This window comes from Prenolepis imparis, unplaced genomic scaffold (genome assembly GCF_030444845.1).
Source record: "Prenolepis imparis isolate NDT839.2.m4 unplaced genomic scaffold, iyPreImpa1.0 SCAF_9, whole genome shotgun sequence".
Classification (NCBI taxonomy): domain Eukaryota; kingdom Metazoa; phylum Arthropoda; class Insecta; order Hymenoptera; family Formicidae; genus Prenolepis; species Prenolepis imparis.
In genome coordinates, this window is record NW_028141167.1 from 8,726,120 (window position 1) to 8,748,353 (window position 22,234).

Sequence of the window (22,234 nt, forward strand, 5' to 3'; positions counted from 1 at the left end):
AACAAGAGATTTATTATAATAAATAAAATACTTTGCTTTCTATAGTAATTGCACGTATTTGTTCATTAATTTGTAAATAATACCTATATTATAAAGTCGTTTAAAGAAATTTAATAATGACGTTGCCGTAAAACATGATGTTTTATAACGATATATAATTAGTTATACATATATTCTTTACATATAAATGCATTGCAGAAAAATTTCTAATCTATTAGATTGTTATTAACGCAATAACGCAAAATTGAAAAGTTTTAAAATAAAATATAATTAAAGAATTTGCTGAAACATTTGATAATGTCATTCATTGTCATTGAAAGCAATTACAAGCAATTTCAGCAAACATATGCTTGAATACTAAATAAAAATGATGAATTGTCTACCGTCAATTTCCATATAAATTAATGTTTCAAAACTTAATTTCCAATCATGTGTTGTATTAAATTATACATGTTATATTAAAAATTCTTTTCCTGTTTCCAAATATTAAAATTGCTTTAAATATCTAAATTTGAATATAATTTTTTAAAAATCGAAACTATCCTAAAAACTATTTTAAGTTAGGATAAATGTACTCCTAATATAAATGTATATTACAAAAAAGCAAAATCAAAAGCAAAAAACTGTACTTATGTAGTTTGTACTGTAGGTTTTTCTCACACATATATATGTGATATTAGAAAAGCATTTCTATTTTTATTTTCAAGATATCAAGCGAACATATAATATTTGTGTTTTTTCGAAGTGCCAATTAATATAGGATTAAAATAATGTCATCTCGATCAGCTTAATAATTTTAATCTTGAAATATCAGCTTAATAATTTTAATCCTGTTTCATCAGCTTAATAATTTTAATCCCTAAATGAAAATGGAATATGTTTAATTAAAACCATATTAACATTTCAAACTTTCTTTAATCCGACACTTCCATCATAAAAAATCAAAATCAAATTATGACATAATTAAATGTTAATTTATTTTTAATTTGTTGCTCAGCTTTTTCTTTATCGTTTTTTTTTAATTAATAGGAAAGTAACATTAACGATAGAAGTGATGAATTAACATTATGTTAAGCATGTGTTTGAAAAACATTTAAAGAAAATTGTAAACAAAATACAAATTGTAGATCAGAATTAATTGTTGAGTAATTGTGCAAAGACATTGCAAATAAATATTTTAAAAATATTAAATTTTAATATATGATTATAATGTTACGTTATAATATATAATTATAACGTAACGCATTGTTCTTTTAAGCTTGAGTAATTAATGTAATGCATCAGCTAAAGCTAGGATGTTTCTTTTATAAGCACTCTTTGCAAACTAATTTTTTTAAAAACTGTAAAAGTAATATTATCTTTATGAGATATTAAATTTTACACTCTAGGCGGAATATATCTAAAAGAAATTTTCCCGAGAGAATATTCTGTACTCGCTACTTCTCATATTGTTTTTGTTTAAATTTAATGAAGGCATGCTCTCTTTTCTCGAGCTTTTTCTTGAATAAAATCGCGGAAATTTAATTTAAAACTTTGATATATAATAATTGTTATCTTATTTTCATTACTTTGACAATTCTCTCCAAACGAAAAACATAGGCAAAACGTAATTCAAATTAAAATATTGTAAAATTTTTAAATTCAAGTCAATAAAAATATTTTGTTTGCAATTCTAATTAAATGCGATATGAGTTTTCAATTTTTTAATGAAAGTAATGTCATTGTAAGAATAAATTAAGGACATAAATTTCTCTCTTAATTTATGAATAATGCGATGTTATTTGCTGCAGTTGCAGTTTCGTGTTTCTAATCCGTGTCGTATTCTTCCCTACTCGTGTAATCCTGTAATTCAATCACTAATCTAACAGCGGGATAGAATAAGATGCAAATGTGAGATTCTCGTAGCTCGTTTCACCGTTAATCAGATTAGATCGGTCGACCTGCCGTATTTATTTATCCCAAAAGATTTAATCGTGATTATTATTTGTCGTGAGAATCGGGGTTTTGGTTTCGAAGTGCCGCACCAATTAACTTTGTTGCTCATTAATCTTAAAGTTCTAAATAATTCTCATGCTGTCGCCGATCATCAACAATTGTCGGCGTGCCAATCGATCACCCATATCTTTTATAATTAAGATTTCACCAGCGTTTAACAATTTAATCAATGTTTATTTTCGCGAAAGAGTTCGAACGAGTTAAAAGTGAGAAACGAATCGAATTAATAAATTAGTATAGAAGAGGAAAATGTTCTACAGAGCTGTTGCGATGTTGATTTTAATGATAGAGTCTCTGATGAACTGGAAATCCGATTTTCTTTGACGAGAACGTCAAGGGAGACAGAACCTATCGTTACTATTAATCTTGCAAATTGCACTTTGTACATAAATACACTCTATATAAAAATGTCAACGAGAAATAATATAAGTTAAAAATAGTTTTATTTATGGTGGAACGGGGAACAAATAATAAATTAATGAAAATATATTTCTCTCTCTCTCTCTCTCTTTCTCTCTATAATAACACAAATGTGTAATCTATAAAATCAGAGCAAATATTTATTTTATTTTATTTTATATTTTGTATTATTTTATTTTTGAAAGAATTTTTATCATTTTTAAAGGTATTGAATTTTTTACATTTTTCTACTTTTCACACAAAAATAATATTTTATTTTATTTTAATAAAATAATTTTTATTTGTAATTTTGTTGGATGCTTTTATAGTATTTCGCTTTTGATATTTTGCTATCACATGTAAGTTAAATTTATTATTTATTATTTATTAATTATTATTGAAGATGTAAACCAGGTTTGCTGCAATTGATATAGCTTTGTCAGGGAAACAAGCGTTTATATAATAGACGTGTTGCAAAGTTAATAATTAAATGTTTCGAAATTGGGGTGCGCATCGCAGGTCCTAATGTAAACTGCGTTGCTCAAATTGTATGAATTACAGGTGTCGCGTCGTTATAAAGTAATAACCATGTGAGTTAAATAGAAATATGTATTATATTGTCAAGATTAGATAAACAAATGTTTTATAATAGCACTCTCTATATATTCAATAAATATAAAAATTATCTCATATATTGCTGGATATTTCAATTTAAATATGTTCAGTACATAAGAGTGCGAGATTAATTTTATGTTTGACAATAAATAAATTTATTCTAACTTTGCTTTAAAGACAAGTTATCGATCAAGATGGATGAATGAATTACAAAAAATTGGAATAAAACTGGTGCATAATAATAATAATAATAATAATAATAATAATAAATTATTATATGTATTTATAAATTATTATAAAGTATTATAATTAAATAATTATTTATATAATTTATAATCACATATACAATTAATAATCATTAGTGTGTTCTTTATCAAATAAATTAGATTAAATATATATATAAATATATATTTAAAATTGTATTTTCTGTCTCCTTTTCTTTTCTTTACATAGAAATTTTTATCCTAATCTATTGTAATCCATCCATTTTTAGGTAACGGAACTATCTACAGTTTACAATCTAAATCTAAATCTACATCTATAATCTAATTTCTACAAATCCATTACCTTAATAAAATAATAGTTCACTCACCCAATCGATGTGCAACAGCGGGTTAACTGCATCGAAGGTTGATCTGTAACATACAAATAAAAATCAAATTATAGCAGCAATTAAAATAATATTATTTCTAAAAATTATCATTGTACCTATTGAATTTTATATTCAACGCGTACAATAATCAACAAATATATAATTAAATAATTTAAAAAATTTTGTAAAGACTATTTTTTTTACTATAAACTTTTATATGTATATAAAAATGTTTTCTTTCTAGTTTTCTCTTGTTACATTATTCAAATATAGGAATATAATTAATGTATACGCGATTTTTATATTACAAATATTATACAAATAATAAATATTTACCTTAATGTTGCTCCGCCGACGCCCGATGACTCCTAGGCCTTATTCTTCCTCTCAGATTGGTCAGGAGTGTTCGTTGTCAATGTCCTTTGATTTACACGCGCGATACTTTAAACGACACTCCCGCACTAAACGCGCGATACTTTACACGGAACTTCCGCACTAAACGCGCGATATTTTACATAGAACTTCCGCACTATAGATACTTTGTATCTTATTCGATCGTCTTATTGTTGATGCTTGGCGTTGTCAATCAATTTTATTGCTCAATTTTGTGGCGTCAAGCACACATATATGTGCTCCATTATTATCGCCATTTGTTAGTAATTACTATTTTATAATATCAATAATACATTTCCTTTTGAATATTAATATTAATTAAATTAATATTTATATAAAAGAAATTTTATACATTCTTTATTACGAATCGGTGAAAACTCGATAATCAATTTTATTCTATTCGCGGTTTACAATTAACGCGACTTGTGTTTGTTTCCGCGGAATTACGCGACCAATAAATCACAAAAATAAAGTAACATATATAAAATTCGTACTAAAAAATCTCTCTAATGTTATCGCAAAATTTTCTGCAAATTTTATATCGCTATTACTTTTTCTTTTAGTCGAGATAAAATATCTATTGTATTAGAGTTCACATTTTAATACAACTTTATTTTAACTAATATAAAATCAAATAATTCAATTTGAATGAATGAATTACAAAATATTACATAATATATTATATAAATATAAAATGTGGACATTATAATAATAATAAATTATTTAATTATTATTTACAACAATTTATAATCACATATACAATTAATAATTGTTAGTGTTCTTTATAAAATAAATTAGATTAAACATACTATGTATAAATAAAGTGTTTCTTAGCCTTTTTTTAAACTGTAATAATCTTTATCACATTCTCAAACTTTTGTAATTCATCCATTTTAAGGTAACGGCGAACTATCTATAATCTACAGTCTACACAATCTACAATCTAGATTTATACATTTCCACACAAGCTAATCTCTACAAAACCGTTACCTTATAATAAAATAAATTTTTCGCTCACCGATTGATGTGCAACAGTGGAGTTGATTGAAAAGTTACGTTGATCTGTAACATACAAATAATATATAAATTATAATTAAATAATTTTATAAATTTTTATTTAATAGAGTAGTTGAATTATATATATAATAAATACTCACCTCATGATTGCTCTGCTAGTGCCCGATGTCTTTCCCAGACCTCCTCCTCCTCCTCTCCAGATTGCCAGTCAAGATTGTCAGTTATTACATTGATCTGTAACATACAAATAAAATTCAAATTATAACAATATCCAAAATAATTAATATTTTAAAAAATTATTACTGTATACGCATTGGATTTTATTTTCCATGCGTACAATATATTAAGTAGAAATATAATTAAATAATTTTATAAATTTTGATCTAATACAACTAATAAATTTTAATTTATTACAATTAATCATCGGCATAGAGCACCATCCGTCCTAAAAGAATTGATCGTCAGAAGTGAGAAAGATAGAGCGTGAAGATGGCCATCTATCTCTATCTCTTTCTATTGTTTGTGATGGTATTCAACAGAGAAGGATAGAGAATGGCCGTCTTCGCGTTCTATCTCTTTCACTTTGATTTTACCATTTCTTTTAGGACGGATGACGCAGTCCATACTTTATGTTGATGCAATTAATAAACAAATAATAAATACTCACCCTAGGGTTAGGTTAGGTTAGGTTAAAGTTGTTCCATCTAAATATTTCCATCGACGCCTAATGTTGCTCTCTGGGCTTCCTTCTCCCTTATTTCAGCATTGTCGCTCCTTAAAAACAATTAATTACAATTAAGCGCGTACTTACAAAAACAGTTAATTATGTACATATAATTACACGCATACTTGTCATACTTGAATACAATTAATGAGCGCGCGACATATCTTCTCTCTCGAGAAGCTCTCGATATTCACGATCTCGAAATAACTTTGCATGTGCACAACAACGGAGGAACAATAGCCAAAAATGATTCAAATAGAATTTACTCACCAATATACACCTAAATGCGTCGCGATTTCCGTCCCGCGCTTACGACGTTTCGTTACCGACTTAATGATATTGACAACTTCACATTATTGATACGATGCGTCAGTATACCTACTTCACGTGAATAAAGCGAGCGAAATATTTGCTTCGAAACAAAATCATCGCTTCGATACACTCGCAAGTTGCTTGATAGTAGAATAATTGCGCTATTTACTATAATCACTCATTGTCAGAGAACGATCCCGAGCGATACTTGGAAAAATAATGCGTAGCACCCAGACGTCGCGTCGCTACCGTTCGAGTGTCGCCGTGCGAATAACAATAATAATGTGATCCCGCGTAAACAAGCAATAAACAATGATACGTCGCCGAATGCGGAATTTATATATTTACGCAATCAAGAATTGTTAAAATATGATTTCAATTATGACTTACCAATTAAATGCGTTCAATGCAGAGTCAATCCGTCCGACGTTCGCAACCGGCTCCGGAATGACGGAATGACGTCACGTTGATTCTAGCGGGAAAACGACGGAAGAAGCGCGAAGCTCGATACTCACGATCGCGCGCGATATCTCGATATATCGATGTCTCGAAGGACTAACTTTTCGCGATATATCTAGTTATTCTTTTTACGTATCTAGTTCCCAATTCTACTCTAGCCAATCACAGCATAGAACCTAGTTTCCATTTAGTTTTTAGAAAAAGAAGACTTTTATCTTATCTTGGTACGGCATGATGCATGGTTAGTGAATGGCTGATGTTGGTGTTGATGTATCTGAAAACATGAGCGTAGGGTTAGATTTGCGAGCAAATGTGCGTCTTCTCGCAAAATCATGTCATTTTATTCGAAAAGCGAGAAATTGAAAGCTAAGGTGAGTCGGAGTGAACGCTTGTTTTGATCTAACAGACAAAAAAGACAGATTTTATAATTTGGAAACAAACTTTTAAAGCATTTATTTTGTCATAATTTTGCAATTTTTAATGTTTTAATTTACTTCACATGCTTTGAATAATTGTAATTAACAATACAAATTGGTTTTATAATTTTGATTTTGTTCTGTGGAAGTTTTTGTATTCAAATATTTAAATGCTGTTTTAAAGGTGGACGACATGGACATCACATCAAACTTTGAGAGTCTCAAGGTGTCTGCTTTAGAGAAAGCATCGCGAATATCAGCGATGATGAATTGTATCACAATTGATTCTCAATCAGTGACATGTAACAATGACTCGGATAAACTGGAAAATATTGAGAATGAGCAAAATTCCTGTAATATTAAAAGTCCAGAAAAAACTAATATAAGTCCCAAGCACAACATGATAGCTACAAACGGCATTCACTTCTCAACCAAGAAAATTCTTTTGGAAAGTGAAAAGCAAAGAAAGGAGGAAGTCAGGGTAACTTATCCTATATAGTTGATTATATTCATAAAAGAATTAATACTACTACATAAAAATATTTTTATTAATAAATATTTTAAAGAGATTGGAGACATTGATCAGTATTCCATATTCGTTACCTTAATACCTTTATCTTAACTGTGTTGCAGAAAAAGATTGAGTGTCATATTAATCAAATGAAGGAAAATGGTCGAATCATCCAAAAACAAATGGCGAATTCACGCTCGTTAATGGCACGCGAGCGCGAACGCCGAGATGAGAAAAATCTGGCAGATATCTTAGCCGAAATTGAGCGAATTGCAGAGCAAGAGGAGATTAAGAGGCGGCACGAGCAGCAACTACAAGCACAACGTGCTCAAGAACAAAAAGAAAAGCTTGAACGAGAAGTAGAGGAGTACCGGAAGCGGATGAAAGAAAAGGAGGAGCTGACAAAGATCGTGATGGTTTATCGAGGGCAGTTCACAGCTAAATACTGTGATATCGTAACGTTATCCAAGAATTGTAAAAACAAGCATGCGTTGGATGTGATCCTCATGGCAAATACTGCGAGAATAAAGGAGCTGATTCAACATATTGAAGCCTTAGATGAGAAAATCAAAGTAATTATAAAAAAAGAAATTATTACTCCAAAAAATTTATAAACTAAAAGTTTATAAACATTTTTATTGAATGTCGAATTGTAATAATTTACTAAAGAAAGATGATTATAAATTTTTGAAAATGTGACATTTTTTTCTAGTTCAATATAAATTGTTACTATTTTCATTAATAATTATGGATTTTTATAGAGTGGAGAATTGGTATCTACGGATGTGAATGTTATCGAAAGTCTGGTTCATCACATAGATGATATAATGAATATATTTCGAACGGAAATAGGTTTGTGAATTCTAGCAGACAGTTAAATATCTTCTTTTCTTAACAACTTTTATCAAATATTTATCAACTTTAGAAAAAATAGATGCTGAGTATGATGCGGAATTGGCTCGTAAAGCACAAGTTGCAAGTGAGGTCCAATCAATTGTGGAGAGTGAAAATATTCCAGCTAATAATGTGGAGTCTTCTCAGCAACCAGGTGAGAGCAATGCTGCGGAGAACAATGAAACTAAAGACCAAAGTTCCAGTGTGATAATAAATCAGGAAGCAGCTGTACCAGTTAATGCATTATCCATATCTGTACCTAAGAAACCAGAAGAAATAGTTGCAGATTCTGAATGCAAAGAAGGTATGTTAAAATCTATACAATTGATATATAAAATAAATTTTAAATATTTATATTAATTATGTATGTGTTTATAATATTTTATTCTATTGTATAAATTCATCTTTTATATATCTTGAAAAAGTACGTTATGATTTTAAAAAATTTAATCTACTCTAATTTTCTATCTATAAAATTAAATTTTTGTTTAAATAGAAAAATTAATTAATGTGTTTCTTATGTCGTAAATTTGCAGGGAATCTTTCCGAGTATGTTGATAAGGAGTCATTGCAGATTTACATCAAAAGTCGACAAATCTTAAATGTCTATAAAAAAAATTGCAAGGATTTCTTACAATCGACTGCTACGAAGAAATTTCGCTTCGAGTGTCAGAAGGCAATCAATATTCCGGTAAACGCAATTTCTGGCGTTAGCGAGCAACACTTGAGAGATAAATACGACAGGCTGCATAGTCTTCTGATTGGAAAATCATCTCCCAACGTGACACAACATCCGCAAGGAGTGATCTTCTGCAAGGATCATCTAGCAAAAAAAATAGTTGTGCGTATTTATGGGAATCTCTTTTCTTAAAAAAATCATAATTAAAAAAATGAAGACAAAACTCGCTTGTCTTGATAAAAATTAAATCTTTTAAATAGAAAAGTTTCAATTATAAGAGTAAATTATTTTGTTATTAGTTTGAAATTATGCTGCCTTAGGGAATACATTTTTATTTGATGTAAATATGAATTTCTAGAGCCAAGGCGAGACGCTGGTATCCAGCAAGCCGGAAATGGCATTTCCTGTGGCGATGATCGTTGTAGCTCTCTGGAGTGAGCACGCAGACTTTGGCGAACTTTTCCTGGCGCGTCTTTACGAGGCGTGTCCATTCACTATACCGATCTTCATGCCGCAACAAGAGGGCCAATCCAATGAGGATTATTACAAATCCCTCGGTTGCAAATACTCTGAGGACGGCACTGTCGAAAAGCAAGACAAATTCCTAAAGAGGATGTCAGGCTTGATGAGATTGTACGCGTCGATTACTGTCACAAGACAGCGGAAAGGTGTCGCTAAGGCTCATCCCTATGATCTTCAGTATGCTTGGAGATGGTTGGCGGCTGTTTTGAATATCGGTAAGAGCATTACATTTTGTGTAATTGTTTAAATTTAAGCATTGATTTTTTTAATTCGAGACGCGCATTTATCAAAAATATAAAAAGAAAAATTTATCAAAAAATGAAATCTATAAGGATTTAATTAAGGTTCATCTATAAATATGTCTTATATAAAAAATATTTTTATGCATAGAATGAAACAAAATCTTGAAAAAATTTGTTCTCAATATATACTACAAAAAATAACAATAAAAATGACGCTTTACATGAAATAGTAAAAATAAAATAAAATGTTTATAATATCAAAGATTAAGCTTATTTCGCGTGAGAAAAAATTTGTTTCTTCAATTTTCAGAACCAAGAGTTGACATTTGCGACTTGTGTGCGACCTTAATATTAGATATGCTCGAAGTTGCTGGCAATGTATTATGGAGTGCCTATCCGACGCAGTTTTACAAATTGCTGATGCTGCTGTCGGAGCAGTACTATCCGCGTATGAGAAATATTGCGGGCGGTGGTGGTGGACCTTTAATGCGGTTGGAAGAGTTTCTGAACAACGCTTTAGCGAACGGCACTATACGTCCGGCTGACGGAATACTTCCACCTAACTTTTTATGATCTTCTATGAGATCTTCCCGACGACGTAGTGACCTAAATGTAGGCTGATGCTATCACGAGTTTAGTAAACTAGAGTAAGAAGTCTAAATAAATATAATTTTTTTATTGTTTTGAACGTAAAAGTTTCAGATTCCTGTTTTCTCATTGCAGCTATATGAAATTATGATAACAGAAATGAGAAATTATGTAAATTTTTTTCTATGAAATATGTTGAAATATATTAGTTTTGTTGTATGTCACACGTTCCAATAACATGAATTCGTAAAATGTATTACAAAGTACTTTAATAGTTCTTGGATTAAGAAATAGCTGAATCTTGATTTTTCATTTTATGACGATATATATCATTCAATTATGCAATAACTGCAATGAGGAACAAGAAACTTCAAAAAAATTTTTTTAACTCAAAAATATTTAAGTGCTAAATCTAAAAATCACGAAACGTTAACTTTTCCCGAAAATTTCGTAAAGTTATGAAAAATTAAGCTTTAGATATAGAATTAGATCAAAAACGGAAAAAAAAAAAAAAAAAAAATTGAATGCGTCAATCAAGATACAAGTCTTATTGTGTATTGTTATTGTTATTTACGCCGTGAATTGTAGAAATAATGTACCCTCTACAAAGTGGATTTTGATAATATTTTATTCTATACGCATCGATCACGGATTACAGAGAACGTGTATTGCGAGGAGGAAGCGAAATTGGGCGAGAGAAAAAGAATGAGTGAGAATGAACGAGTAAGTAAGAGGAAGAGAGAGAGAGAGAGAGAATCTTTTTTTTAACGACTCATGTATATAATCGTTGAGGATAAATTTATGTGAATTCCATTATATTTATTTAGATTTAATAAGAGATTATATTGGAGAAAAACTTAGATAAAGAAAATATATATAAAAATTACGAAAGAGAAAAAATAAATATTATAAAACAGTCTTAGTAGTAAGGTACACTAGTGGCAACGGATTTTATGTCGTCCAAATTGTAAAAGTCTGTTGAATTTTCGGCAAAACCAACGATGCCAAAAGTCGATAGCCGGTCCATCCATTCCTTTTGCTGATTGATATTCAATAAGTAAGTTGTGAGCTCTTTGCCAAGTGTATGATCTAACAAACAACGGAAAAAGTTATATTGCGTAATGAAATAAAGTGAAATTAAAAGTAAAATTAAGTATAAGCTAAAACAAACTCATAATCTAATCTTTTCCTTTTGTTGCAATTTTAACGTTAGGAGATCCGTTATTTTCATCATACTTATTTTCATTTCATATTTACAGATTTTATTAAATTTTAATTTCAGTTTGTTTCATTTCTTCTTCATGATTAGGCGTTTATGTATCTTATTTATATTAATCTTATTTATATATGAGTTGTAGAAACGATTGAACGATTCTACAGAATTCTTTTAACGTTAATACTGATTTTTCGAGAATTTTTAACGCAGATAGAAGAAAATTATACCTTGCGCTTTATTAATCATGATGCGATAAGGCGGCAAAGGTCCCAAGCTGGTGAGAATGTGAAGAAACTCTGCGCCGATCACGGTCAATTTGTGACATCCGATTACCGGTGCTTCCAAGACACTTACTTGCGCTTGCTTGCCGGCGACCATTTGCAATACGTCAAGTTGTGAATTACCATCTGCAAGATACAATTGAAATGCATAAAACCTCGTAAAAAAATATAGGTATATTATTACAATATATTATTTCTTTTTTTTCCATCGAGAATATAATATGATGTATTATTTATTATTAGTTAATATTTCCTCGCTCAAAATACATATTTTAAATATCTATTATGCAAATACCGATTCTTATATTCTGTTTATTTTCCAATCTGGGATTTATTCATGTTCGCCAAGATTCTTGCTAAAAAACATATATCAGAAATATTTTAATTTGGTGGCTTTTTTATATTTCTAATATGTAAAGTCTTTTAAGAAGAATCTTTGCAAAAATAAATATAAATAATAAATGAATATGAAAATCTGTATAATAAATAAAACTGTGATAATAAATATAAATAAAATATATAAATGATTATATTTTTAAACCGACCAAGTATATTTCCGAAAAACGCCGGGTTCTCGCCTTTCGTGTACAGATAGTTGAAGAGCAATGAAGTGGCGCACATTTTATTGCCTCTATTTGGGATGGCGCATCTGTATCCTCGCAGGTCCATAATATTCTATAATTATACAATTTTAACGAAGATGTTTGCTAATTAAGTTCTGACGGGAACATTTTTTACATTTTACTTATCACATCTTTAATTTTAAAGTAATGTATAAAGTTTAATCTATTTGATATTAATTTAACATTAATTGAATAGAAAATCAACTAAACATTAGAAAAAAACAAAAACACGATAAAATTTTTTTATATTTTACATAGCCAAAATATTTATAAGACTTGCGAAGCAAGTAATAATATCATTAATTAAAGTTAAAAAAAAATTGATAGTAAAATTAAATTAAAATATTAATAGTAATTCTCTACAGCAGACAAAATGAAGCATTTCTAGACTTAGATTTTTTTTTCAAATCCGAAAATAAATAGCATACGATTTTCCAAAGTTAGACTACTTATATTTCTAATAATTAATTAACAAAATTTATCCGTTTTTTTTCAGATTTCGCTGATTTTTCGGATAATGGAAAATTTTGTGAAAAGCGAAAAGTTTACTTACTTCGACGTGCGAAGCGCGATCATTCCCTACGATTACATCGACGTAAATGTGGGGTGAATTGTTCTTGTTCAAATGATGTTCGAAAACGAAGCTGACGGGTAGAAGCGTACCATCGTCCCAATCATTGGCCGCTGGCAGAATAGCTACGAAAATAAGTAAGTAAATAAAAAATTAAATGATAAAATTTCTGTCTTTTATCATTATTTTCTAACATGGTATATATGTATAATACAATATAGCACGCGCTTTTCATGTTATTTCCGGGCTGTAAATGTCAAACAATACTTTTATCCGTGTCGAGGTGAGACAAGCACGATGACGTTATAATGAATCATCGCAATTAAACAACACGAAGTTCACGGGGGCTTTAATGAGGAAAAGATTTCGAACAAATATAATGTTTAAACAAATTTTAGATGTCCGCATAAAAATCTTCCAGACATCTTCATTCGAAACATATTATTATTGTTTAGTTTACATAGAATCGTAAGATTTTTTTGCTTACCTATATCGGTGACATCCTTGGCGACCGATCGTCCAATTCTAGATTCGTATAACAAAGCGACCGGTTTCTTCGTAATGACTTCGATAATTTCCGCAAACATCTCAAAGAGCTCAATTGGCAATGAAGGCACAAGATGTGTCGCCAGGATTAAAGGCCGCTCGTGCAAGTTTGGGGCTGACATGGGCCGCCAAAATTTACGTACCCCAAGGTCCCAAGGATTGAGCAAGTCCTACATTAGTTAGATTATATATTTACATTCAACATTTCACATTTAATTTTAGTCTCACATACACACATATTGTTGTTGTGAGTTGTATGCATATTATTAATATTAAATTCATTATTTATTTGCTTCTAAAATTTAATTAAATATATTCTGTGAAAAAAATTTAATTTTTGCCAGAATAAAAATAAAAATATAAAATTATATAGATAAAATATATTTTTTTAAATAGAAAACAAATTATAAAAAGGGCTGGTAAAAACCAAGCATAGATATCATGTGAGATAAAATTATTTTTAAATTCCTCTATAATTATTTTGAACGCTTCGAGAGGGGAGATAGGGATAGGAACGAACGTCTTGACCTCTGTAATAAACAAATAGTATTGACGATCAGTACTTGTTTATTGCGTTCGCTCTTGTTCTCTTCCCCCTTTTGACATGCTGAGGATGGTCTAAAGTCTAAAGAAAGGCTCGAAATATTCAAAATAATTATAAAGAAATTTAAACATAATTGTATTGCACCTGATTTCTGTGCCTGGCTCTTACTAGTTCTATTTATATCTCAAAGCCTTTTCGATTTATTATCTACTAAATCGTTATCTATTTAAGTTTTTTTTTCATCACAGTATAATTTCAAACAAAGCTTATATAAACAAGTTTATATCCAACCTTTCTAAGGACGGGAATCTTCTTTGTTTTGTTCGCATCTTCAGCTGATTTTATATCCTCGACATTACTTTTTTTTAAATCCCGAAAATAAATTTTTGAACAATTAATATCCTCTATAGATTTTGACTTCATCATTTCTACAAGTTCAGGAGTATCAGCGAAGAATTTTATTTGAGAATTTTTGATATCTTTTGGAGATGCTTCCTTCGACGTCTCGTGTACTATTAGAACTTCAGATCCCTCAGATGATTTTATATGTTTAACATTACTTTCTTCAGGGTCTTCTTTCGTAGAAATTGCCGATTTATCATCTTTAACATTCTTCGTAGACTCTGTCTTCAGAGTTTCGTGTATTTTTGAATCCACTTTAGGAATTTCACATTTTTCTAACTTAACATCTTGGATATCTTTCGGATATTCTTCCTTCAGCATTTCGCGTATTTCAGGAACCTCAGTTAATTTTATATCCTTAACAACGCTGTCTTCAGGATCTTTTGTAGGAATCTCCTTGTCATTTTTATCATCTTTTGTAGATTTTGCCTCCTGCACTTCGTCTTTTTTTGTTACTTTATTTGCGATCTCCTTGCTTTTCTCCATCGATATTTCGCTCGACGCTATCTTCGTCTTCGAACAATACTCATCTTTTATTTTGCACTCTACGTTCTTCGATGATCTCTCGAAAGATTTGGCGACTGTGACCTTCTTTGAAACCGGCTTTCCGCTCATTTTCGCGTTACTAACCGGAAATACTGATACCTGAATCGCGAAAAGACGTGAAGACGAAAAGAACGCGCCGAGAAGCTCTTTGAAGAAACACGCTCTTCGAATCGATCGCAACGACTGCGAAACGTCGAACTACAATGACAGACAGGGGCTTCGATCGCGAGTCTTTGTATTTGCGTGTGAATGTTTATCGTCAGTCGTCGACCGCGTGACAGTCGCGTGTACTATGAGAACGACGATGCCATTCCACCACGACAGCGATACCAGGTCGCCGAGAAAGGTCGCGATAAGTCGCTATGATTTATTTTTCTTTCTCTCCCTCACAAACTCGCTCTTATAAAAACGGCTTATTTAAACATAACGTGACGTTCCAGAAGTCAAAAGTCAAAAGGTTTTCAACTACGAATATCAAAGATCGATGTAAAGAGAAGAGAATCTAATTGCAGAATTCTAATTCTGTTCTCTAAAATCTAAAAATATTTGCGAAATGTGTCACTTGTATGTTCACCTCGATAGATAATGCATTTTTATGCATAATTTATAAATTATGTAGTGTTATGCGTAATTATGCATAATTTAAAAATCACTAATTACATACATATTAATATAATATAGTATTAATATGTAATAGCATTAATATATAATCAAATAGATAAGAAAAATTAGAAATTTTTGATAAACGATATATTTTCGTTATTTGCCATTCAGGTTTCTTTATCGTTTGTTCTTAATATGTAGCTATATCAGCTACTCAATATATCTCAGAATTTGCTTCATTTTTTTCTAACATATTCCATTGATTCTTCGTTCACCGAGAATTGTAATCGCATTGCATATTTTGTTGATCGTTGATCGTTGTTTGGCGAGTTTTGCAAACGGACGAAAGTCCCACCGACCCAATGTAACGCGATTCATGGCCGATGAAGACTTCATCCGGATGCATTACTCGCTCTGAAAAGATCCACGTAACATGACGATTCAATGATATTTGAATCATCAAATTTTATTCGGGAACCTTTCTGGGGTGACCTGACTAACCGAAGTCAAAGTTTTGTCTTTGAATATACAATGAAATGATAAATTTCGAATTTGATATACAGTTTAGATTGAAAGCGCCGAGAATATTATAAATGTAAATTACAAAACATCGATTCTTTCTTAGAGAAAGTGAAAGGTAAGAAGTACATCTCTGAAAAGTAGCTACAGATTCAAGAAAATAATGAGCTAATTATTAAAAGAAAAAGACTGTGAAGAAATTAGATTAAATCAATTAAAACTGATTGTGAAATAAAATTAATCAAATCAAATTAATCTCTTAAAACTAAATTGAAAATTCGAAAATAAAGTAAATTAATTCATATCAAAATAAATATAGATCAAGGTAAATTATTTAAAGGATATATAATTTGCACAAAATCAAAGAATCTTTCCCTAAATTATTTTACTTTATCGTTCGCAGTGCTTATAACGTGATCAATTCAGACTCTTCATCAATATTGTGCGGCAATAATACATTTTGTACCATATGATTTATATAAAGATGTAAAGAGACTTCTTACCGATCGCGACTTCTCTCTTGTCTGTTAAGAAGATGTACTCTTGGAAGCTTTTCAATTGGAAATGTGCGGACTATCGCGCATTCCACGATTCCGGAATGCACGGTAGCCGCTTCACACAGGTGTAACCCATTCAGATGATGTCATTACGTACACTCGAGCATTTCGTGATCGAGCATTACGATCCAACGTGATCGAGCGCATCGCGAGTCTTTCATTCCGTCTGTAAGAAAAAAAGATCAATACAATGGTTAGATCTGTCCTCCTTAACTGCATCTCTCTCTTTCTTTCTTTTGCGCTCAATAATATGCAAATACAAAATATTTTCATCGAACGAAAAATGTAAAGAGATACAGGCTAGATAATATATAATAATAAAATTTTGTTGCAATAAAGTGAATAAAGTATTAATTAATGTAGAGCTTATATTGATATAAAAGTTTAAATAACAGACAGATTTCCACTAAATGTGGTAATCAAAAAAGAATGAAGAGATTTTGATGATAAACTGAAATTACAAAATAAATTCCTCCGATTTCTTCCATTAATTTATTTATGCTTTGCGTGGAGAAATCATGTGCTCAGCAAATCGATATTTTTTTCCTTAATAAGATCTCAATCTGGATGAACTATGCAGTACTGCGCCAGTGTGCAATAAAGATGCTTATCAACAAGCATGTGTCGCAGAAAAGTCTGGAGATTCGCCGAGATTTGCGGAAAAAGTACACGTATTTGGCGCCTTGATTTCTTTTCATATTATAGCGAGCGAAAAAGCGGAAATTAATAAAGTAATAAGAGCACATTAATAGCTCGAACTTGAAAACTCGTTGAGAGAGATCGAGATCTCTTACTCTTCGAATTTAAAACTTTCACAAATAGAAAAGTCTTTGATGATCACGCAGTTAATGTGGTTTTAATTATCAAATTAATTAAGAGCGAACATTGCAAATATAAATAAAAAGAGATTAAAAGAACAATATTCGCGCGTCACTTGATATATTTTTTATATATTTTTTAAGAGAAAAAAAATTCCTCCAAAAAATAAAATTCGCAATATGGATAACATGGAAATATCAATTAATAATTAATCGTAAAATAAATGAGAAAGAACTTGAATATATGTTATCAAACAAACGATAGAGTCTTAATCGAATCTTCATCGAGGGAGAGATTGTCAAAATACATATCTCTCCGCAAAGTTTCTCAACAAACTTTTAAGGTAATCTTCGGACTATCTCGCACTGTATCGGCGATAATCGCGATGATATAAGCAATTCGGATAAATGTACTTAATTGAAAGAAAATGATCTAACGCGATGTTGTTGTTTTTTTTTTTTTTTTTTACGAGAGAAAGAATTTTGCTGCGCTTTTGACGTCTGGCGAACGAATTATGAAGATCAGCTGTTGGCGACCAGAGCCGGCGCGGCGCATATTTATTCGCGTTATCGCGAGAATCTCTCTTTCTCTCTCTCACAAATTCACGTGTTACGTAAATCCGTGCACGGTCCCGCGTGTCAATTAACAACCGGCATTTTTATCGCACCGTCACGGTTCAAAGCAACAGGCAGCTGGCCGTCACGACGACCTTTAGCGCGTGTCTCGACGATACTCCGAAAATTGCGAGGCTAGACCAGTAGTTTACGAGAGAACCATCGATTTATGTTCAGAAGCAATGAGATGATGTATCGCAAAAATCGTTGATATCGAGAAAAATTCACGAGTGTAGAATAAAAAATTTTAATCTGAATCGAAATACAAAACGATAAAAAAAATAAAATTAAAAGAGATTCAAATTGAACTGTTGTGTTAAACTAAATTAGCATTAGTCTTGCGTTTCTATTCTAGAATATAGAAAGATGAATTGGTAACTATACAATCTCTTACAATCTCTGTCAAAGATACACAGATATATGTATGTACGTAGACAAAGTATGTTACTTATTGTTAGACGAACGTAGGAAAGGCATTCTGACTCGTGCGATGTATTTCCGTCGATGAACTCGAGTGCGCGAGTCATTCTCCAGAGAGAAAGAGAGAGAAAAAGAGACAGAGAAATACAGGTGGACTTTGTCCTGATCCTTCGTTAGTTAAAAAATAATGATAATATCCCATAATTTAAGGAGCACAAAAAATATGTCAAGAAAGACAACACGAGAGAAAACGTGCTTTTCTCTACAAGTATTATCTCAGTTGTTATCAAACTAGTCAACCTCATTGAATTAAAGAGACACGGCAAAGTTCTTTTTTTTTTCCTTTTGAGCTCGTAAATCCTAGATTCGATTTGTTTAATTAATGCAAGAATTTTCAGTTGTTAAGATGCCCATTGCGCTGATTGAATCGTCTGATATTAATTTAATTAATTTTTGAAATTTTTGTCAGATATGACTTATGGCACCGAAAAGATTAATTATATTCGAATTACACGCAATAAGTATGACAACACTCTGCTCTGCAATCGCCTTTTAATGGGCGATATCAAAAAATAAACAGACCCGAAAAGGTTAACATGTACTATTTATGTAATCGTTCGTCAGAAATTTGCATATTTGTCTCGACTTGATGTGAAACAAATAAAATAAAATAAAATAAAAGTGACGTGATGAGAGCTGTATAGAAATCGCGTGTTGAAACAAGTGTTCCTCGCCAAATCTGGCACGCATGGAGACTAAATTACCGCCTTCCTGAATTCTATAAAGTTCTTTCGCCCGCAGGGAATCTTTATGCGTGCCAGCAAATCTTTCTCATTACCGGACATCGTTTTCACGATATACAATATAAAATTTGGAGAAAAAGAATAGAGATTATAAAATATACATCTATACAAGAGAGCAATAATAGTAAAAGATTTTATATTTTTTTATTATATACTAATGTATTTAATATATATATATTTTACAGCATATAATTATTATACTACATTATTTTTTTATATTTCTTATATATTTTATTATATTATATATTCTCTAGTATAATATATATATAAGAAATTAAAATAATGTAATATAATAATTATATATGTAAAATATATACAAAGTATATAATATAAAAAAATTAAAAAGCTTCTACTATTACTGCTTGTAAATATATAATATATTATATATTATACAGTATAATTTATAATCTTTATTCTTTTTCTCCCCAAAAACATTTTACACTCGATATCACACATTGAATGTATCATATACTTTAATGTTTTTTTTAATGCAAATACTCGTGCTCGCGATATTCAATCTAAGTCTTAGAAAATTTGAGATCCACGATTGAGTGATCGGATCGGGATATAAAAAAAGCTGCTTCTAATGCAAACACGTCCATTATCACTGATCGAGGCGTTAATCGTTTCTGCGAATGCTGTGGTACAAAAGTTTATTTCATATATATAGAATTGTATTTATATTACGTGCCATAATTAACACTCTTGTATTCATACTCATTCGATATTATAACTTTTAAATTGACTCGATCGAATGCGTGATTTATCGTCTGACTCTAATTCTGATTATAATATGTCGGTAATGCTGAATTAATTATCGTCTAGAATTGAATCATCTGATTGAATCATCGTCTGAGAGTCGCACGATCGCGTTTAGCATTAACGCAATCGTTTAATTCTCGGCGCCGGTGATAACATCGTGATGATAATCATGTCATGTGTTGCGATTTGTGCTAAATATACAGCTTCGGAAAGTAGGCACGGCACCTTCAACGAATAATCAGGCTAAATGCGACCGATTCTCTATCGTAATTAATTAACGTTGAACGTAATCCCAAACGGATAAATGAAACGATTAACATGCTAAATGTATCATTTGTTCTACATTGAAATCGTAAGCCTGATGAACAAGTACGAATTGCGTTTGGCAATTAAACGTGGCAGTCTATCCAATTCCGAATTTCTAATTTATCCGACATATTAAAACGGTGCTTTAATCAGTCACACTTTTAAGCCTTAAACATGGCCGTCCAATTCCGACCGTGTTTTCCTCAATTTAGAGTCGTGTTCGCGTGACTGATGCAAGTATGCGTTGGGAATTAGCGTTTAAGCGTACGGCCATCCAATATCGAGTTCGATTTATTTTACGTTACTCCATTTACTCACTTTACTCGATTTATTTCGATTTATTCCGTTTATTCGACACACAATTCAATTTTACAGATCGCACTACAGATCACGCGAACGATCGGTTGGGAATTCACCGTTAAACGAGCAGGATCACGAGTATACGGTATCGGATACGGTATCAAGTATAAAAAATCGATCGCGTTAAGCCGTCAGTCCGATTACGATTGTTCGATATGGTATTATTATTCCGCCGAATCATTTTACACGATCCCCGGGGATCGCTGCACCGCGAGCTGTAATCGCGCGATATATGCTGGAACTGCTAAGTAGGTCACTGTCATGTGTCCGGCCGGTGTCGAGGATCGACGACCTATACGTTCCCCGTCGTAAACCTTCGGAATCGCGAATCCGAGAATGCGAAAGAAGTCGACGACACGGCGAACTGGAAGAAACTGGCCCGGCAACGAAACGACGCAACGTTCGATTCCTGCCTGCCGGCTCGGACTCCTTCCTCCACCTCCTTCTGCTGCCGATCCGCGATCATTGTCGACGTCATCGTACGCGATCATCATCGCAGTTGCCCCCGCCGTATGACGTCATCCGCGAGCGCCGGATGCTGTCATCACGCGCGCGATCGCTTCGAGATGAGATCTCCTAGATCTAGGAGGAAGAGTTTCGGTCCGGTTTCTGTCATGCACAGTGTGAAGAATGACCCTTTTCTTCTCTCACTCTCTTTCGCAATGTCTATCATTTATATATTCTGTTTTCTATTTATAGTTTTGCTTAAATCTTGACAAGTTGACTTATTAAGCACATGTGAATCTTTTCTTTAAAAAATCTTTAAATAATATTTGAATAATCAGAGAAGAATCATCTAATTATTATCGATGCGATAAAAATGTTATCGTGTGATTAAATGTAGAAAATTTGATTAAATTGGATATATAATTATATCATTAGTGCAAAAAAATAATCTTTGATTTTTTTCAAAGACAGAGTCTGATAGTTTGTAAACTCTTCTGCTTAGAGCTATATTTGGTACATTGAATAACAAAGACTAAATATAGTCTGAAATAATACACGATAAAAAATAGTTATTTCGCCAAATTCATTTAAAATAATTCTGATAATTATTCTACAGATATAAAAATAATTAATCATTCAAACAATTAATCATTTCTGATTATGATAATATATTTTATTAATAATTACTTATATGAGATTCTAAATAATTGCTAGATCCTACATATGTCGTGCAAAACCGAGAACATCTTAAAACATCTTATAATCGTGATTCAAAGTCAATGACTATTTGGACGAGAATTTCCGGATCATTCTCAGCATCCTCTAAATACAAGAAGGATAAGATTGACGCATCGCGACCTCCTCAAGGTAAACCCACGTGCCATCTTCGGACATAAGCTCGCACATGCCGTTTTAATTCACGTCGCGTCTTATCGCA

General features: G+C 31.3%; 4 protein-coding genes and 1 long non-coding RNA gene across 5 annotated transcripts in view; 1 reads left to right on the forward strand and 4 right to left on the reverse strand.

Annotated features, from left to right (window-relative positions):
* Positions 1-4,272, reverse strand: part of LOC145940385 (translational activator of cytochrome c oxidase 1) — a 51,944-nt gene extending 47,672 nt beyond the window's left edge. Inside the window, exons 1-2 of the mRNA XM_083045481.1 lie at positions 3,938-4,272; positions 3,602-3,644 (exon numbers count right to left, since the gene is read on the reverse strand). The gene's annotated coding sequence lies outside the window, so the exon portion shown is untranslated. The remainder of the gene's footprint in view (positions 1-3,601; positions 3,645-3,937) is intronic.
* A 566-nt stretch (positions 4,273-4,838) lies between these two features.
* Positions 4,839-6,500, reverse strand: LOC145940386 (uncharacterized). The gene is made up of 4 exons (XR_014426003.1): positions 6,438-6,500; positions 5,679-5,785; positions 5,152-5,245; positions 4,839-5,056 (listed from the first exon to the last, which is right to left on the reverse strand). It is a non-coding gene; the product is annotated as an uncharacterized LOC145940386 (long non-coding RNA).
* Positions 6,501-6,740: 240 nt separating this feature from the next.
* Positions 6,741-11,507, forward strand: Gle1 (Gle1 RNA export mediator). The gene is made up of 8 exons (XM_083045465.1): positions 6,741-6,877; positions 7,107-7,403; positions 7,556-8,005; positions 8,195-8,285; positions 8,359-8,631; positions 8,864-9,168; positions 9,365-9,743; positions 10,081-11,507. The coding sequence occupies exons 1-8, from the start codon at positions 6,839-6,841 to the stop codon at positions 10,341-10,343; spliced, it is 2,097 nt and encodes a 698-aa protein (XP_082901591.1). The 5' UTR covers positions 6,741-6,838; the 3' UTR covers positions 10,344-11,507.
* On the reverse strand, positions 10,969-15,299 carry LOC145940378 (uncharacterized). The gene is made up of 6 exons (XM_083045467.1): positions 14,431-15,299; positions 13,537-13,765; positions 13,032-13,174; positions 12,401-12,530; positions 11,802-11,981; positions 10,969-11,447 (listed from the first exon to the last, which is right to left on the reverse strand). Exons 1-6 carry the CDS (start codon positions 15,154-15,156, stop codon positions 11,278-11,280), a joined length of 1,578 nt encoding a protein of 525 aa, XP_082901593.1. The 5' UTR covers positions 15,157-15,299; the 3' UTR covers positions 10,969-11,277.
* A 409-nt stretch (positions 15,300-15,708) lies between these two features.
* LOC145940379 (uncharacterized) lies at positions 15,709-21,348 on the reverse strand. Its single transcript, XM_083045468.1, has 2 exons — positions 20,809-21,348; positions 15,709-16,932 (listed from the first exon to the last, which is right to left on the reverse strand). The coding sequence occupies exon 1, from the start codon at positions 21,342-21,344 to the stop codon at positions 21,033-21,035; it is 312 nt and encodes a 103-aa protein (XP_082901594.1). The 5' UTR covers positions 21,345-21,348; the 3' UTR covers positions 15,709-16,932; positions 20,809-21,032.
* Positions 21,349-22,234: the final 886 nt, after the last annotated feature.